Source organism: Nerophis lumbriciformis, linkage group LG14 (genome assembly GCF_033978685.3).
Source record: "Nerophis lumbriciformis linkage group LG14, RoL_Nlum_v2.1, whole genome shotgun sequence".
NCBI lineage: Eukaryota > Metazoa > Chordata > Actinopteri > Syngnathiformes > Syngnathidae > Nerophis > Nerophis lumbriciformis.
The window spans coordinates 1,876,939-1,897,976 of NC_084561.2; the positions used below are offsets into that span (position 1 = coordinate 1,876,939).

The 21,038-nt window shown below is 37.8% G+C and overlaps 2 protein-coding genes across 3 annotated transcripts in view; both read right to left on the minus strand.

The window, feature by feature from the left end:
* tle5 (TLE family member 5, transcriptional modulator) overlaps window positions 1-14,029 on the minus strand; it is an 89,784-nt gene extending 75,755 nt beyond the window's left edge. For both annotated transcript variants that reach the window (XM_061976268.2, XM_061976267.2), the window contains exon 1: window positions 13,794-14,029. In XM_061976268.2, the coding sequence (XP_061832252.1) occupies window positions 13,794-13,820 (27 nt within the window). In that variant the 5' untranslated portion in view covers window positions 13,821-14,029. The remainder of the gene's footprint in view (window positions 1-13,793) is intronic.
* A 567-nt stretch (window positions 14,030-14,596) lies between these two features.
* LOC133616696 (guanine nucleotide-binding protein G(q) subunit alpha-like) overlaps window positions 14,597-21,038 on the minus strand; it is an 85,240-nt gene continuing 78,798 nt past the window's right edge. The window contains exon 8 of the transcript XR_012050804.1: window positions 14,597-15,495. The gene's annotated coding sequence lies outside the window, so the exon portion shown is untranslated. The remainder of the gene's footprint in view (window positions 15,496-21,038) is intronic.

Genomic DNA, 21,038 nt, shown 5'->3' on the forward strand with positions numbered 1-21,038 from the left:
TGATTACCCATTAGTTTCACCTGTTCCACGTTTGGACTCATTGTGCACTCTTGTTTGTCACCATAGCAACCATTAGTTTTCACCTGTCACGTCACGCACCTGTTTCACGTTTTGAGTCACGCACCTGCTTTCACTAATCATGTCCATAGTATTTAAGTTCATTCATTTTCTGTTGTTCGTCCTGACGACCTACTGTCGTGACTTGGTCCGGGGTGTGTGCTTTTCCAGGATGCAACGGAAAGTTGGCTCGTGCGAGACGGGAATGAAGGTACATGATTTATTTATTATCAAAAAAAGGAATAAATGAAAGCGCGCACAGTGGCGGAGAATAAACTATGAAACCAAAAGACTATAGCAAAAAAGTACAAACAAAAAACACGCACAATGGCGGAGAACAAACTATGAAACCAAAAAGACTATAAATATGGAACAAAAACTTACTTGGCTTGGACAAAAACAGTTGCTTGAGGAATTGACATGGAAAGAAGTATCAGGCATGAACAGAGCATAAATGTGTTGAGGTCGTCAGGACGAACAACAGAAAATGAATGAACTTAAATACTATGGACATGATTAGTGAAAGCAGGTGCGTGACTCAAAACGTGAAACAGGTGCGTGACGTGACAGGTGAAAACTAATGGTTGCTATGGTGACAAACAAGAGTGCACAATGAGTCCAAACGTGGAACGGGTGAAACTAATGGGGTAATCATGCAAACAAGACAAGGGAGTGAAAAGCCAGAAACTAAACAAAACATGACTTAAAACAAAACATGATTACACAGACATGACATTTTGTTGTTTTACTTATTTCTTACGTTTGCTGTTTTTACACCAATACACTAATCAATTAAAAAAAAAAGCCCCACTTAGTCGTCACACAGGTCACGATTAATCGACTAGAAAAAAGCTTTGATTTATACTCTGTTGCCTCAATTAATGGTTTAATGAGTGTGACTAATGCAAATTGATTGAAATTGAGTGGCTGGAACTTTAAATAGACAAACATAGTTCCTGCATGGCCGCTGCAATATGACGCACATGGGAGTGCTGCTGTGATCTGTGTGGCAACAAACAGCAGAAAATTGTTTTTTTTTTTTACTTTGTCATTTTTATTAATGCACAAAAGAGATAAGGGCGTCCTAAACACAATAAAGCACTTTATCTCCAGACTTCTTCTGTTTGTCTGATCTTGTCATTACTGCCACAAGTGGTGGAGAAGTGTACTACGACTGAGCGGCCCTCATGTTAAGAAACACGGCATTAAACCATTGAACAAAGCAACATCATTTCAATCAAAGCTTTTATCTTCATGGAATGAATCCAAGTGACAAAAACCTGATGGAATAAAACTTGTTTATTGCTATGTTGTGCTAAAATAAATAAACTAAATTAACAATGAGTATGTTTCTCAACTAGGGGTGTAACGGTACGTGTATTTGTATTGAACCGTTTCGGTACGGGGGTTCTGGTTCGGTTCGGAGGTGTACCAAACGAGTTTCCACACGGACATATTAAGTAGCGTAACGCACGTTGTGTAAACAATGCACACCGAGGCACAACACACGGCATGCTAGCAGCTAACGGGCTAGGATAGACTGACCATACGTCCTCTTTTCACCGGACATGTCCTCTTGATGCGGAGTTTCTTAAATGCCTCGGCATTTTGAGTTAGGGTTGCGTGTATTTTCAATGTACGTTCAGGGTTAAGAAGGGGTTGAAAACAAAACAAACAGCAGCATTGGTGAGGGAGGGGCAGAGACAGAGAGAGAGAGAGAGTTATGATAAACGCGCATGCGTCGCCAGGCTCTGCTTTTTATCCATAGATTTATCACATTTAATGTTTTATTATCTATAGCAGGGGTGTCAAAAGTGTGCCCCGGAGGCCATTTGCGGCCCACAGCTAATGTTTTAAAGGCCCACGGCACATTCTAAAAATACTATTAAAATAAACAAAAACATAACAAAAGTGAAATAAAAAAGCTTAAAGGTTAAATGTAATTTAGAAAAAGTTGCAATGTTGACTAATAAAACAAAGCTGGGTTTTTTTTCTTTCAAACTGTCATTGCTCAAAACATAATATTGAATCAAAATCAATGTTATTATGAATTATTGACCTATCCAAGGTTCCCATTACTTCACATCAAATATTACACTAAGAAAAATATTTTTGGTGGAAGATTTTGCAAATTTGGTAAATAAATAACCCAAAAATGTATATTTTGTTGTTTTCTTACTGTACCGAAAATGAACCGAACCGTGACCTCTAAACCGAGGTACGTCGAAAGTTTTGTGTACCGTTACACCCCTATTCTCAACTAAACTGTCAATAAAATTAAAGTGAAAATGAAAAAAAACAGCTTCACCACTTTAGTCATAATTATTGCGCTTAAAAACTTCTCAATGACTTTCGCTCCAGACTTCTTCTGTTTGTTTGATATTGTCATTACTGCCACAAGTGGTGGACAAGTGTATTACAGCTGAGTACTGTTGCGGCCCCACAGCTGAGGAATAGATATGTTTGTGGGCCCTCGAGGGTTAAAAGGAACACAGCATTAAACGATGAAAGGAAGCAACGTAGTATAAATCAAAGCTTGAATCGATACGACAAAAACATGGCAAAGTTTTTGCGCTACAAAGGACACCTTTTTTTTTTTTTAAATCTCGAAAAATGTTGTGAGGAAAGCATGCAGGTAGAAGATTGTGACTATGTTGACACATCCTTGTAGTATGGAGCCATCACAAGACTAGATGCTTCCATGTGGGTCTCCTCGCTCTAATGGAGTCCCAGGCAGCGTGTGTCCAAAAACTGAAAGCATTTGGACAATCACCCAGTGTGGCCCTTCACCAAAATCAACATCACCCGTGACCCGTGTCCTCAACTTGGCTACTCAAGAGCAGGGTCTCCCGCTGGGCGTGGGGGGGGAGTGAGGAGGAGGTGGGAGTGGGGGGGGTCTGTGTTTGTCATGCTAATCAGCTGGCCTAACCTTAATGACCCAGACATCTGCTGGCCCGCGTGTGTCGAAGCCCCCCACCCCTTCAATTTGTTCCCCCGCCACACAAAAAGAAGATAAGACCCTTGAGGCTGCTAAGAATGTGTGTGTGTGTGTGTGTGTGTGTGTGTGTGTGTGTGTGTGGCTTTAAGGGGAAATCTCTTTATTTCCATGTAGCAATAATTAGAGTGCATTGTACACCCCCTACCTGCAAATACACACACACACACACACACACACACACACACACACACACACGCACACGGAGCTATGCAATGGGGGAGGCGGGGGGATTGTTTAATGGGCGAGACAGGGGACCACCAGGATTATAAAAAACCCCCCTCACACCACCCCTAACCTCCAGCCGGAGGTTTTAGAGGAAAGGCTGGGAGCTATTCTGTTAATTCAAGTGGGCTTAATAATGCCTCTGACCCCCCCACCACCACCACCATTATCAGACCTGGAAGGAAAGATGGTGAAGAAGGTCGAAGTGTGTGCGTGTGTGTGTGTGTGTGTGTGTATTGTACAACCTGTGGCAGTGTCTGAAAAGGGAGATTTTGCTTTACTTTCACGTTGTGTACTTTTTGCTGCACTTTGGTGCCACAAGCAGCGTTGTTGAGGCTGTAGCAGGATTAATCAAGTAAAAAAAAACAACAACAACAATATGGCAAATGCAATCAAGTGGGTCAGACTCGGGGGGGCCACTATCAAAAGCGGCTTTTTGCCTCTTAATCCAATGAACTGTGCCCAGAATTTGCCACTACGGATTACTTAAAACATTCCAACAAAAACATAAATGCATGGGAATAGACATGCATTGGCCCCCCCCCCCCCCCCCCATACTTGCCAACCTTGAGACCTCCGATTTCGGGAGGTGGGGGGTGGGGGCGTGGCTAAGAGGGGAGGAGTACCGTATTTTCCGCACTATTAGCCGCACCTAAAAACCACAAATTTACTCAAAAGCTGACAGTGCGGCTTATAACCCGGTGCGCTTTATATATGGATTAATATTAAGATTCATTTTCATAAAGTTTCGGTCTCGCAACTACGGTAAACAGCCGCCATCTTTTTTCCCCGTAGAAGAGGAAGTGCTTCTTCTTCTACGCAAGCAACCGCCAAGGTAAGCACCCGCCCCCATAGAACAGGAAGCGCTTCTTCTTCTACTGTAAGCAACCACCCGCCCGCGTAGAAGAAGAAGAAGCGCGCGGATATTACGTTTCATTTCCTTTGTGTGTTTACATCTGTAAAGACCACAAAATGGCTCCTACTAAGCGACAGGTTTCCAAGACGCAATCTCTCCATCCGCACACGGACTACTATTTCACAGCAACTGCCTAAAGACTTTCAAGAAAAGCTGGCTACTTTCCGTGCATATTGTAAAAACAAGATAGCTGAAAAAAAGATCCGGCCAGAGAACATTATCAACATGGACGAGGTTCCACTGACTTTTGATATTCCTGTGAACCGCACTGTGGATACAACGGGAGCACGTACGGTGAATATTCGCACCACAGGGAATGAGAAGTCGTCCTTCACTGTGGTTCTAGCTTGCCATGCTAATGGCCAGAAACTTCCACCCATGGTGATATTCAAAAGGAAGACCTTGCCAAAAGAGACCTTTCCAGCCGGCGTCATCATAAAAGCTAACTCGAAAGGATGGATGGATGAAGAAAAGATGAGCGAGTGGTTAAGGTAAGTTTACGCGAAGAGGCCGGGTGGCTTTTTTCACGCAGCTCCGTCCATGTTGATATACGACTCCATGCGCGCCCACATCACGCTGGTTTTTAATATATTATTAAAGTTTGACTGACCTATCTGACTGTTTTTTTGACATTCCTTTAGCGCAGTTAGATGCGGCTTATAACACGGGGCGGCTTATAGGTGGACAAAGTTTTGAAATATGCCGTTCATTGAAGGCGCGGCTTATAACCCAGGGCGCCTTATGGTGCGGAAAATACGGTATATTTACAGCTAGAATTCACCAAGTCAAGTATTTCATATATATATATATATATATATATATATATATATATATATATATATATATATAAGAAATACTTGACTTCCAGTGAATTCTAGCTATATATATATATATATATATAATTATTTTATTATATATATATATATATATATATATATATATATATAAATAAAAGAAATACTTGAATTTCAGTGTTCATTTATTTACACATATACACACACATAACACTCATCTACTCATTGTTGAGTTAAGGGTTGAATTGTCCATTCCTTGTTCTATTCTCTGTCACTATTTTTCTAACCATGCTGAACACCCTTTCGCAGGTACCCAGAAAGGTTTCGAGTACCACCAAAAAAACTGAATCTCTGAAGACAGTATAAAAATCTGTGTTAAAGGTGTACAAATACTGTTTGTATAATAAGCATGATATAGTTTACAAATGAGGGTTAAGAGTTCAGTACTAAAAAAAAAAAAAAGAATGTGGCTTAAGTACAGTTTTTTGATTGAGCTGCTGCATTTTTTGGTTGGGTTGTTTATTTATTTTGAGGAACTTCTCCATTTCTAAAAGGGGAGGAATGTAATAGAGTGATCTATGCTTGTCTGTTGCCATCTCCTGGTGAATGTTGGCTATAGCGTACTGGGGTTACTTTTTGGTTGGCCAACGATTTACGTGGTGTTGCGCACCTGACGTCAAGTGTGTGAGTCTGTTCTGAAGTCTACAGTAAAGAGACGTACTTCATCACCTCGCCTGGTTATTGCCTCCAACTCAATATATTACAACAACATTGCTGTTTACGGCAGACGAACTGCTTTACGGTAGAATAAAACATGACTGCTGTTGTTGTGTGTTGTTGCCGCGCTGGGAGGACGTTAATGAAACTGCCTAACAATAAACCCACATAAGAAACCAAGAACTCGCCCTCCATCATTCTACAGTTATAACGTGTTTGGGCAGGCACGCTGTTTATATTGTGGGAAAGCGGACGTGAATACAGGCTGTTGACACGTCACTCAGGTCCGCATGGAGCTGGAGGGGGCGTGGCCTCCAGCTCCGCCTGAATTTCGGGAGATTTTCGGGAGAAAATTTGTCCCGGGAGGTTTTCGGGAGAGGCGCTGAATTTCGGGAGTCTCCCGGAAAATCCGGGAGGGTTGGCAAGTATGCCCCCCCCCAATTTTGAAGGCAAAATGCAATGATTGGTGTTCATAGCCGCCAATCACAGAATGGAGCCTATTGGAGCCACTCTATTTTGCCGGTAAAAGAACATCCAAACAACTGCATTAAAAGTTGTATATACATGATGTAAGTATATATGTCATGTAGTAACATTCATAATAACATGTAATATATACATGATGTAAGTATATATGTCATGTAGTAACATTCATAATAACATGTAATATATACATGATGTAAGTATATATGTCATGTAGTAACATTCATAATAACATGTAATATATACATGATGTAAGTATATATGTCATGTAGTAACATTCATAATAACATGTCATATATACATGATGTAAGTATATATGTCATGTAGTAACATTCATAATAACATGTCATATATACATGATGTAAGTATATATGTCATATAGTAACATTCATAATAACATGTCATATATACATGATGTAAGTATATATGTCATGTAGTAACATTCATAATAACATGTAATATATATGTAATGTAGTAACATTCATAATAACATGTAATATATACATGATGTAAGTATATATGTCATGTAGTAACATTCATAATAACATGTAATATATACATGATGTAAGTATATATGTCATGTAGTAACATTCATAATAACATGTAATATATACATGATGTAAGTATATATGTCATGTAGTAACATTCATAATAACATGTAATATATACATGATGTAAGTATATATGTCATGTAGTAACATTCATAATAACATGTAATATATACATGATGTAAGTATATATGTCATGTAGTAACATTCATAATAACATGTAATATATACATGATGTAAGTATATATGTCATGTAGTAACATTCATAATAACATGTAATATATACATGATGTAAGTATATATGTCATGTAGTAACATTCATAATAACATGTCATATATACATGATGTAAGTATATATGTCATGTAGTAACATTCATAATAACATGTAATATATACATGATGTAAGTATATATGTCATGTAGTAACATTCATAATAACATGTAATATATACATGATGTAAGTATATATGTCATGTAGTAACACTCATAATAACATGTAATATATACATGATGTAAGTATATATGTCATGTAGTGACATTCATAACATGTAATATATACATGATGTAAGTATATACGTCATGTAGTAACATTCATAGTAACATGTAATATATACATGATGTAAGTATATATGTCATGTAGTAACATTCATAATAACATGTAATATATACATGATGTAAGTATATATGTCATGTAGTAACATTCATAATAACATGTAATATATACATGATGTAAGTATATATATGTCATGTAGTAACATTCATAATAACATGTAATATATACATGATGTAAGTATATATGTCATGTAGTAACATTCATAATAACATGTAATATATTCATGATGTAAGTATATATGTCATGTAGTAACATTCATAATAACATGTAATATATACATGATGTAAGTATATATATGTCATGTAGTAACATTCATAATAACATGTAATATATACATGATGTAAGTATATATGTCATGTAGTAACATTCATAATAACATGTAATATATACATGATGTAAGTATATATGTCATGTAGTAACACTCATAATAACATGTAATATATACATGATGTAAGTATATATGTCATGTAGTGACATTCATAACATGTAATATATACATGATGTAAGTATATACGTCATGTAGTAACATTCATAGTAACATGTAATATATACATGATGTAAGTATATATGTCATGTAGTAACATTCATAATAACATGTAATATATACATGATGTAAGTATATATGTCATGTAGTAACATTCATAATAACATGTAATATATACATGATGTAAGTATATATGTCATGTAGTAACATTCATAATAACATGTAATATATACATGATGTAAGTATATATGTCATGTAGTAACATTCATAATAACATGTAATATATACATGATGTAAGTATATATATGTCATGTAGTAACATTCATAATAACATGTAATATATACATGATGTAAGTATATATGTCATGTAGTAACATTCATAATAACATGTAATATATACATGATGTAAGTATATATGTCATGTAGTAACATTCATAATATTTACGTATTTCGATAATTTTAAGCATTAATTTCCAAAAAACGCATCACATCGCTGATTATTACTCACTGCAGACTTCATGAGAGCCAACAAACAATAATAAAACATCACTCACTGTACAAGGTCTGCTGTCATTAGTATGCAGACTGCTAGGATGTTCATATATTCCCATTTAGGTGAAAATGACTAATAATCCTCAGGAAGAAAAGGGGGGTGGAACCGAGCGTCTATTCGTGTCGTTCTCGCCATTCCCGGGTCTAAATTGGCTGTCAAAGTGTACCAACTTGTTGGAATACGTCCTTATCCTTCTACTATCCGGGTGAGATGCGTGATTTATGATCGACAATAAAGTTCCACAGGTAAGGAAGCAGCTGATCATGTCAACATTAACATAGAAGCTTGTGTATGAATAGTTTGTCAATGACACTTTCATAACATGCTCACTACTGCCTAGTTTCTCTAGTTACATTCTTATTTTTACTCTTATATTTGTACTCTTTTTATTTTTATTCTTATTGTAATATTTTCTATTTTATTTCCATTTATACCCCCGTTATTTACTTGTTACTTTTTAAATTATATCTCAATTCTGTACACCGCTGCTGGAATTTAAATGTTCCTGAGGGAACTCTCCTGAAGGAATCAATACAGTACTATCTATTGTTGCGTTTTGGACCAGTTGTTCCTCCCAGGGAATTCAAGTCACAATTCGCTCCCAAGTTCTTTCCGACACTTAAAGCTGAGTTGAAAAACCACCAGAGACAGAATAGGTATTTTGTTGTATATTCTCAAAGCTTTGTCAATATACATTGATTGAGACCAGTCTAACCATAGAACATTCTATTGCGCCTCCCAAAATGGTCTGTCTTCCCGATCCCACCACCCTCTCTCTCGTCCCATCTCTGTAGACAAAACAAAATGCTAGTCTAAACACATTCCAAAGAACTCAAGGTTATCACACATAGTATATTTGCTGACAGAGCATCAAGAGAATAAATGGAAAACACGAGCTGTTTTCAAATATGACTAAAAAATGAAAGAAGTACAACTTAAATTCGGATATATGTAAATATCTGCCTCCGACCCGCCCAGACTTTGACTAAGCCAACGCCCCCTACTCAAGTGCCAAGAGAGGGAGGTACTCACACGCCCTCTCTAAGACATAGGCTCAAATTCTTAACCCCTTCCTTTGCACGTCTGACCATTTTCCTCCGGCAGATGGCAACCTCGCGCGTGCATACCAGACATTGTTGACACTATCCATCTATCTTCTTGTATTATCATTTGCAAGTATTACAATGCGTTGCATTTACAGTTGCAAGACCAAGACGTTAGGTGGCAGTAGTGTACAGTGTGGTTTTTGTTGTGCCCTACAAGTGTTAACACTAAGTATTGTACCTTTTACGCACCAGCTGTTTGATTGTAACGGGCATCTTGAACACAAATTTGGAGGTGTTGAAATCGCCATGTACATCCGCTAATGCTAATCGGTAGCATGTCAGTAAATCAATGATATTTATAGAACTGTGCTAATAAATGAGGGCGTGGAAGACACTATCAATACCAGACAACCAACCAAAGAATCCAGCAGACCTGTAATGATTGATCGTGCATAAAAAAAAAGAAGCAGCTGTCATTTCTAAGACAGCGCCATCACTTCCCCTCCACCCCCGAAGCGGCGTTATCTCCTCCACGCTCTTATCTATATGGATGTCACGCCTCAGGCTCATCCACCAGCCTGTGTGACGAGAGAAGTGGCAGCGGAGGACAAGCTAGACCATAAAGAAGGCAAAGGACGTGCGCGGAGGGAGGACAGGAGGGGCGGGGCCACGCTCCCGCTAACAGGTGGTGGGAGGGGCCACACGCTTCATTCCTCGCTCTCGTTTTGAGGACTTCAGGTGACTCGGCCCTTTTTTCTAGCTTGCCTGAGTAAAATGAGCTGAATGGGAAAACTGTAACGTAGGGCTGGGCCATATTTTTTATGACCTATCGAAAATAAGGAGCAGGATATAAATATATTTAAAATATGTAACATTTGTATTTATGATGCAAGCTTCCTCTGATTAGAATCCCTCAGCTATCAAGGCAGAAAGGAAAAGAAATGTCAACGAAAGTGTGGCAAATGCTCAAAGTACCCTAAATTTCCAGACTGTAACTACTTTTTTCATACACCCTGGGGCTTATAAGACGGAGCGGCTAATTTATGGATTGTTCTTCGCTGGTGGCCATAGTAAAAGTCATTTTGTTTAAAAAAAAACCCAGCAAAAACCGGCTGTTTTTTCTTTTTTTTTTAACCGTGTAATCTCCTAGCCGTCCATAGCGTTTTTTCTCGTATGAATTATTCATTTATTGCTCCGAGCAACGTTTGTACATTTGACAATATAACTAAAACTATTCATGCTTACTGTGTGATGTCTGTCGGAGTGTTTTCATGCATATTTGTACGTGCAATAGTAATGTAATGCAGCTAGCGTTGTTAGCATTAGCTAGTATGCTAACACGTTTCCGAGTGTCTTTGTTAGTATTATTAATTTACAATAGCATTATTTTTGTATTCTTTCAGTTTCGAAATTCCTTCCTGCTTTGCTTGGTTACCAAGAGAGTGAGTGACTTTGTTCACACAACCAACCTTGCTTCAAAACTTTCGGTTTCTTCCGACAAAAAAGAATCTAATGTTTTATCCAACCTATTTTTTATTGATATCAATAACGTGTTTTTACGCTGAATGAGGCATCTCCTCCTAACTATACGAATGCACATATTGCCCCTCCCCTTAAAAGGGGTGTGGGGGTCGCACTAATACACAATGAAAACTTTAACCTTACCCCTAACCTAAATAATAAATATAAATCGTTTGCGGTGCTTACTATGATGTCTGTCACACCGCTGCCTCTCTACCTGGCTGTTATCTACCGCCCCCCAGGGCCCTATTCGGACTTTATCAGTGAATTCTCAGAGTTCGTTGCTGATCTAGTGACGCACACCGACAATTTAATCATAATGGGGGACTTTAATATACATATGAATACCCCATCGGACCCTCCGTGCGTGGCGCTCCAGACTATAATTGATAGCTGTGGTCTTACACAAATAATAAATGAACCCACGCATCGCAACGGTAATATGATAGATCTAGTGCTTGTCAGGGGAGTCACCACCTCCAAAGTTATGATACTCCCGTATACTAAAGTAATGTCCGATCATTACCTTATAAAATTCTAAGTTCTGACTCATTGTCAACAAGCTAATAATAATAATAACTGCTATAGCAGCCGCAACATTAATGCTGCCACAACGATGACTCTTGCTGGCCTACTGCCTTCGGTAATGGCACCATTCCCAAATTATGTGGGCTCTATTGATAACCTCACTAACAACTTTAACGACGCCCTGCGCGAAACCATTGATAGTATAGCACCACTAAAGCTAAAAAGGGGCCCCTAAAAGGCGTACCCCATGGCTTACAGAAGAAACTAGAGCTCATAAATGATCATGTAGAAAGCTGCAACGCAAATGGCGCGCGACTAAACTTGAGGTTTTCCATCAAGCATGGAGTGATAGTTTAATAACTTATAAACGCATGCTTACCTTAGCTAAAGCTAGATATTACTCAAATCTCAGCCGCCTCAACAAAAACGATCCTAAATATTTGTTTAGTACAGTAGCATCGCTAACCCAACAAGGGACTCCTCCCAGTGGCTCCACCTACTCGGCAGATGACTTTATGAATTTCTTTAATAAGAAAATTGAACTCATTAGAAAGGAGATTGTCCATGGTGTACACCGCCTTCCACCCGATTGTAGCTGAGATAGGCTCCAGCGCCCCCCGCGACCCCGAAGGGAATAAGCGGTAGAAAATAGATAGATGGATGGAAAGGAGATTAAAGACAACGCATCCCAGCTACAACTGGGTTCTATTAACACAGATACGACTGTATATATGACGGATACCGCCCTCCAAAATAGTCTCTCTCTTTTTGATGAAATAACATTAGAGGAACTATTACGGCATGTAAGTGGGATAAAACAAACATGTTTACTTGACCCACTTCCTGGGAAATTTATCAAGGAGCTTTTTGTATTATTAGGTCCATCAGTGCTAAATATTATAAACTTATCACTTTCCTCTGGCACTGTTCCCCTAGCATTCAAGAAAGCGGTTATACATCCTCTGCTCAAAAGACCTAACCTCATGGTAAACTACCGGCAGGTGTGCCACCTTCCCTTTATTTCGAAAATCCTCGAAAAGATTGTCGCACAGCAGCTAAATGAACACTTAGTGTCTAACAATCTCTGTGAACCTTTTCAATCCGGTTTCAGGGCAAATCACTCTACGGAGACAGCCCTCGCAAAAATGACTAATGATCTACTGCTAACCATGGATTCTGATGCAGTAAATAGAAGTTAAATAAAAGTTAAATAGAAGGTGAAAAAATTTAAAAGACGGTAAGTAGAAGGTACAAAAGATCATTAGAAGATAAATAAAAGGTAGAATAAGGTAAATGGAAGGTCTAAAAAAGGTAAACAGAAACTAAAATAGGATAAATATAAGGTAAACTGAAGCTAAAATAAAATAAATATAAGACAATATATGATAAAATAAGGTAAATGGAAGGTAAAAAGGTCGATAAAAAAAGCCAAATATGAGTTAAAAAAACAAACAGAAGGTACATATATAGAAGAAGGTCAAAGGGAGGGAACAAGTAGATGGAAGATAAAAGATAAATAGAAGACAAAAGGTAAAAAAAAGAAAAGAAAAGCTAAATATAAGGTAAAACAGATAAATAGAAGGAAAATATTTCTAAAAAGGTAATTAGAAGCCAAAAAATCTAAATGAAAGGTAAACGGAGGTCAATGGAAGGTAGAAAAATGTTAATAGAAAGTAAAAAAGGTAAAAGAATGTAGATAGAAGGTCTCATTAGGTTAAATGGAAACTAAAAGAAGATAAATAGAAGAAACATGAGGTAAAGTGTAGCTAAAAGAAGATAAATAGAAGGTAAATAAAAGCTAAGAGAAGATAAATACAAGGTAAATAGAAGGTAAATAAAAGCTAAGAGAAGATAAATACAAGGTAAATAGAAGGTACAGAAAAGCTAAAAGAAGATAAAGAGAAGGAAAATATAAGGTAAAAGAAGATAAAAAGAAAGTAAAGTAAAAAGGTAAATAAAAGCTAAAAGAATGTAAAGAAAGAAGGTAAGAGAGTCAAAAGAAGGTAAATGGTGAGAGGTAAAGGGTGAATTGTAGTAAATAAGGATGTGGAGGTGACTTCTCATCACTGGGGATTGAGTTTCTGTTACCATGACAACGTGGATTTAAGGCGAACACTGGGCAATACATTCACACATGCAACAACAAAATATAAACTTGCATGTTCCTTCAATTATTGAGGAAACTGTAGCTTCACAGAAATGACATTGGTTGGAAGACATGCATCAGAAAGACAAAGAAAAAGCATAATTGGAGGAAAAGAGGAAGTGCAACACAGCAAAAGCTGCACAGGAAGGAATCATTTACAGCACTTACTGAGTGTCTTGATTGTGGAAACATCATGTCAGTCCCTTGGTCCTTGCACGCCTTGTCCCCACTGGCTCTACCAAGCAGTGTCCTGGTCCCCACTGGCTCTACCAAGCAGTGTCCTGGTTCCAACTGGCTCTACCAAGCAGTGTCCTGGTTCCAACTGGCTCTACCAAGCAGTGTCCTGGTTCCAACTGGCTCTACCAAGCAGTGTCCTGGTTCCAACTGGCTCTACCAAGCAGTGTCCTGGTTCCAACTGGCTCTACCAAGCGGTGTCCTGGTCCCCACTGGCTCTACCAAGCAGTGTCCTGGTCCTGAGTGGCTCTACCAAGCAGTGTCCTGGTTCCAACTGGCTCTAACAAGCAGTGTCCTGGTTCCAACTGGCTCTACCAAGCAGTGTCCTGGTTCCAACTGGCTCTACCAAGCAGTGTCCTAGTCCTAAGTGACTCTACCAAGCAGTGTCCTGGTCCTGAATGGTTCTACCAAGCAGTGTCCTGGTTCCAACTGGCTCTACCAAGCAGTGTACTGGCCCTGAGTGGTTCTATCAAGCAGTGTCCTGGTTCTAAGTGGCTCTAACAAGCAGTGTCCTGGTTCCAACTGGCTCTACCAAGCAGTGTCCTGGTTCCAACTGGCTCTACCAAGCAGTGTCCTAGTCCTAAGTGACTCTACCAAGCAGTGTCCTGGTCCTGAATGGTTCTACCAAGCAGTGTCCTGGTTCCAACTGGCTCTACCAAGCAGTGTACTGGTCCTGAATGGTTCTACCAAGCAGTGTCCTGGTTCCAACTGGCTCAACCAAGCAGTGTCCTGGTCCTGAGTGGTTATACCAAGCAGTGTCCTGGTCCTGAATGGTTCTACCAAGCAGTGTCCTGGTCCGGAATGGTTCTACCAAGCAGTGTCCTGGTCCGGAGTGGTTCTAACAAGCAGTGTCCTGGTTCCAACTGGCTCTACCAAGCAGTGTCCTGGTCCTGAATGGTTCTACCAAGCAGTGTCCTGGTCCTTCGTCCACAGTGGATCTGCCCAGCGTTAGCAGGACAAGCTAACAGCAGCTAGCCACACACAACAAAACCTTTAAATTTCTTCTTTTTTTTTTTTACGAAATAACAAGCAATTTGACGGCAAGTAGAGAGCAAAATGTGTCGCTGGACAAAGAAAAGAGCAAGATTTTAGGAAGACAACGTCCAGCGAGCCAAGTCTTCATTAGCTGTCAATCAAAGATCATTCAGAGGTTAGCTAGCGAGCTAACTAGCTGCTATTCATTGCCGAGTTGGTTTTTTTAAAACTTAATTATTTCAGTTGTGGTTCCTTTGGCTAAATAGGAGGAGTAAGTTGCAAGAGGAGTCAAATAAATACAAAATAAAAAAATAAAAAAGGTTGGTGTAATTTGTCAAAAATGACAAAATGTCCGCTGGCAGTTGAGTCTTGGCGGCTGGGAAGCGGCGAGAAAAAAACTTCGCTGCTAAAAAAAAGAAATGTTGGCGTTGAAATGCAAGAGAAGACGCAGATTTGTCAACAGCGAGTCTGCTTTTCTGCAGCGAGGAGACGCGATGGCTGCTGGCTGCTGGCTGCTGATGGCTGATGGCTGCACCACATAGACTCACATAGGACCAGCACATAGACGAGGGAGCAGCACAGACATACAGCGCCTAGATCCTCTTCATGGCTGAGCAGGTGGCGCCCTCATGTGGACACAGCGGGGAGCGCACAATGTAATCTATATAACATAATGCAATACAATGTAGTTTAATACTTTAATACAAGTTTAAAATGCAACATAATGATTGAATGCATGCACAAATGGTCTTGAATATTCAACTCCAATAAAATATAGCGATATATATATTTATAAAGATATTTATTTTGAATACATTTATTGGTGTAATCAAAATAGTTTAATGCGATTTTAAAGTAGAATTGTATATGTAATAAATGCAACTGATTAAAACAAGTTTGATTACACTTGAAGAAATCATAAAAAGGAAATATTTATCATTTAAAATCATGTAAAAAATAATTGAATAAAATACAAGTTTGATTATACTTTAATAAAAACAAGGAAAACATCTTTAGTTTTTAAAAATTGATAGGATAGGACTTCATTGTCATTGCACAAGTACAACGAAACTTTGTTCAATGTAATATATATTTAAGTGAAAACATTTTTAAATTACATTTTTAAATTTTAATTCATATTTATTAAATACAAGTTTGATTAAATTGATATTTAAAAAACAAATATTTTAAGACAACCTTAATTTTAATCAATTCTGATTGTATTTTTAAGTGAAATTAAACTATCTCAATGCATTTTTAAAGTTGAATTAAAATGTAATAAATACAAATGAATAAAATATGAGTTTGATTGCGGTTCACGTTTAAAAGGTATATATTTGGAAAATATGTTTAGTTTTGATTAAAAACAATGTTTTTCAGTGAAATAAAAATATTTGAATACGTTTTTAAAGTTTAGATAGGAATAAAATGCAATTAAATAAAATGTAAGTTTGATTACATTTTACATGTTTATGACGACAATAATTTTATACAACCTTAGTTTTTGACATTTTTAATAAACTTTTTAACTGAAAAAAAAGTATTTTAATGCATTTTTATTTAAATGTAATTACAGTTGAATAAAATGCAAGTTTGATTGCACTTTATATCTGAAAACATGTTTATTTTTTTAATTCCTATGTTAAGTGCAATAAAAACATGTTAATACATTTTTAAACACATTAAATAAAGTTTGATTACACTTTATTAGCTTTGAAAAAGACAAATATTTGAATACAACTTTAGTTTTGATAAATAAAAAGTGAAATAAAACTATTAACACATTTTTAAAGTTGAATTCATATCTAATAAATACAGTATCTGCAACACAATACAATATAATGTAATGCTTTAATAAACCCAATATTTTGAATACATGCACAATTAAAATGGTCACAAATATCAAACTCATATAAAATATCAAAATGCATGTCAAGTTTTGATAAATATATTTACAAAGATCATTTTGGATATACTTTTAGGTGAAACAATTAAATTCTATTAGAATTTTAAAGTTGAATTCATCTGTAATGAATTTAAAAAAAAAAAGTACTCTCACAATATTATGTCAGACCCACTCGACATCCATTGCTTTCGGTCTCCCCTAGAGGGGGGGTTACCTACATATGCGGTCCTCTCCAAGGTTTCTCATAGTCATTCACATCGACATCCCACTGGGGTGAGTTTTTCCTTGCCCTTATGTGGGCTCTGTACCGAGGATGTCGTTGTGGCTTGTGCAGCCCTTTGAGACACTTGTGATTTAGGGCTATATAAATAAACATTGATTGATTGAAAAATGACTGTTTTAAAGCATATTTGACTTTGATTGAAATCATTTTTTATATATTTTTAAGTGAAACAAAAACATTTATACAATGTGTAAAATATAAATTTGATTACACTTTAATATAAATAAAATAAAATAAAACAAGTTTTGATCAAATTATTTAAAAATATTTTTAAGTGGAAAAAAATATTTTAATACGTGTTTAAGTTTAATTAATATGTAATAAATAACCCAAGTTCGAAAACACTTTAGTATTAAAAAAGAAAACATGTTTAGTTTTGATAAAAAAGTTATAAATGTTTCAATTAACTAAAAATATTTAAATACATTTTTAAAATGTATACCACTGAATAAAATACAGGATTGATTACACTTTAATATTTAAAAAGAAACATTTCAGTTTAGTTTTGATTAAAAATATATATTTTTAAGTGAAAATACAATTATTTTATTTTTTAATAGAAGTTATTTAAAGTTCAATTCGTGTGTATGAACACATTTAGTAGAACATACTACAATTGAGCATTGTATAAACTAGTGATGGTAAATGAAACTGAGGATAAACGGATGGACGGTCATCAAAGGGAATATCATTTATATCAACATTTTTAAAAAGTAAAATATTTGATTACAAATGTTTTCGTTCTCGTCACGATTCAAAGACTATGAATTAGACTACAGTAAAAGCAAAAAAGGGCTTATCTTTTATTCTGGAGAAATTCCTCCAAGTAAACCAAATGAGTTCTTGCAAGGGAGCCGGAGGTTTTCTTCCCGTCACTCACACACACACACACACCGCGTAGCAGCAGCTGAAGACATGATTGATCGCAATACGAGCCGAGTGTAGAAAGGAAGAGAAAGAATCAATAGGAGAGTATAGGAACATCTTTTATTCCAATTGAAAACATTGAAAAGGAGAAGGCTATGAAAGTTGTTTTCATGTCAGAATGAGGTTCAGGCAACAGTGGTTGAAATGAAACATTCAAAAGAGAAGAAATATGGCTAAAATACTGGAAATCAATAATCAATAACCACAAGCCTTTCCATGAGGGCTTGCATGAAAACAATACCCCCCCCACCCCCAGCAAACACATGCAATTGAGTTGAAAAAGAGCGGATCAATAATCTTAAATAAAGATGTTTTTCACTGAAAACGTCATCAATGACATATTTAGTGTTTCAAAAAGTGGACCATGACTTAGTTGGTCTTCTACACAACGTTGGCACTTTGTTAGAAGACTTTACAAAGAAAGAAGAGGATTGGCACACATTGTACAAAATTTACATTTGGTATATACTGCACTTAAAAAAAAAAGGAAAATACATTACTTTCAATTTTGTACACCGTTAGACAAAAGCGTGTTGTCAAATCATAAAAAAGGGTCGCTAAATAAATGGAAAGGTCAAAGCGTGTCGGAGGTTGACGACCAACAGAAAGCGACGCGCACTCAAAGAATGGAGGAAGAGATGAGCTTGTAAACGTTGGCTTCTGCCGCAGCAACCACCAAGCGTGACTTGAAAGATGTATGTTAGCGCAGTGGGACCTCCTACAGTCAAAAACACAAGTCGTTGTCTCACCATAGTCACAAGTTTGGTCGTCAGGAAGCAACGTTGTGGCTTGTAAAGAAGAAGTATTTCAGGTGTTCGCCAATTCCCGCCAAGTATTGCACAGCCTCGCAATTGTTTGGGCCAATTAGCATCGGAGTGGTTCTGTCTAATTTAGGACCTAAGTGGGCTTTTTGTGTAGAGAAACGTGCGACAATAGGGCAGGGCCGACATCCGGGCAACTGAGCTACATACGGGTTCTTCGAGCCATAGCAACCTGACTGGCGTTGAAAACAAACCGTCGCCATTACTCTTTAACCTGTCGACCTGCGCTGATTAAACCCGTCATTCTGCCTCCAAAATGCCCCAAAACTGTGTTGTTTTTGGTTGTGCAAACCACAACTGGAAACAGGGAAAACAAAGGTCGTATTTTGTTCTGCCAAAGCGTGCTAAAAGCCCACAGAGATGAGACAAATGGCTCGCAGCTTTACACCGGGAAAACGAGGACGCTTCTCACTGGAGTCCCCCAAAATCCCGGGTCGTGTGTTCGGATCACTTCGTTTCTGGTAAATATAAGGAACAAAAATCCACCTTCTTAACCACAACTTGGCTATACCGTCCATGCTAATGTTGAACCCGTTGAATAACGTTGGACAGCTGAAGTTGTTGTTGTTGCACAACAATAACATACGGTATAAAGGCTATTTCCAGTAATTCAGCAAATAATAAATCATAATACTGAACTGAATTTGAATGAGCTCTCTACAGATATAATAAATAAACAGATACTGGTAGCCACCGTGTCATCCTTATCATTTATCAACATACCTTGGGTGATTTAACCATTTTTATGTGATTTATTCGTTATATAACAACCGAAGCTAACAACCGACCTGGTGCGCTTGTGAGGTAGACATAAAGATTTCCAAATTCCATGTCCGGCCATTGTGTAGGATTATCAGTCCACGCATCTGCTGGAAGGCGGTAAGGGCAGTCGTTTAATCCAACTACAGAACATTTTAACTCGTATCTTAACCTAGCCTCACTGGAAAGACTATTTACATAATCATACGCCATTTAGAACAGTTTAAAATGCCGTGAAACCTCGTTAAATGCCTTTTCTGTCAATGCTGTGTTCGCTGTGAGCTGGTTTGTTTTCAACCAATTCAATATGGCGACCGGTTGCTAGGGGATTGGCAGGCGGAAGTGGCTCCTCCCTCGAGGACGACAATTGTGCCCTTTGACCAATGAAGACTTCAAACATATTGTATAGGCGAGGGCGGACCTACGTCACTTCCGCCTGCCAATCCCCTAGCAACCAGTCGCCATATTGAATTCGTTGAAAACAAACCAGCTCACAGCGAACACAGCATTGACAGAAAAGGCATTTAACGAGGTTTCACGGCATTTTAAACTGTTCTAAATGGCGTATGATTATGTAAATAGTCTTTCCAGTGGGGCTAGGTTAAGATACGAGTTAAAATGTTCTGTAGTTGGATTAAACGACTGCCCTTACCGCCTGCCAGCAGATGCGTGGACTGATAATCCTACACAATGGCCGGACATGGAATTTGGAAATCTTTATGTCTACCTCACAAGCGCACCAGGTCGGTTGTTATATAACGAATAAATCACATAAAAATGGTTAAATCACCCAAGGTATGTTGATAAATGATAATAAGGATGACATGGTGGCTACCAGTATCTGTATATTTATTATATCTGTAGAGAGCTCATTCAAATTCAGTTCAGTATTATGATTTATTATTTGCTGAATTACTGGAAATAGCCTTTATACCGTATGTTATTGTTGTGCAACAACAACAACTTCAGCTGTCCAACGTTATTCAGTAAAAATTCAACGGGTTCAACATTAGCATGGACGGTATAGCCAAGTTGTGGTTAAGAAGGTGGATTTTTGTTCCTTATATTTACCAGAAACGAAGTGATCCGAACACACGACCCGGGATTTTGGGGGACTCCAGTGAGAAGCGTCCTGGTTTTCCCGGTGTAAAGCTGCGAGCCATTTGTCTCGTCTCTGTGGGCTTTTAGCACGCTTTGGCAGAACAAAATACGACCTTTGTTTTCCCTGTTTCCAGTTGTGGTTTGCACAACCAAAAACAACACCGTTTTTTGGCATTTTGGAGGCAGAATGACGGGTTTAATCAGCGCAGGTCGACAGGTTAAAGAGTAATGGCGACGGTTTGTTTTCAACGCCAGTCAGGTTGCTATGGCTCCAAGAACCCGTATGTAGCTCAGTTGCCCGGATGTCGGCGCTGCCCTATACAAGATACATTCACAGAACAAGCCTTCAATATTATTCTGCACTGTGGCCCAGGGAAGGAAAGCTTTTTGAAGTGGGATTAGATTTC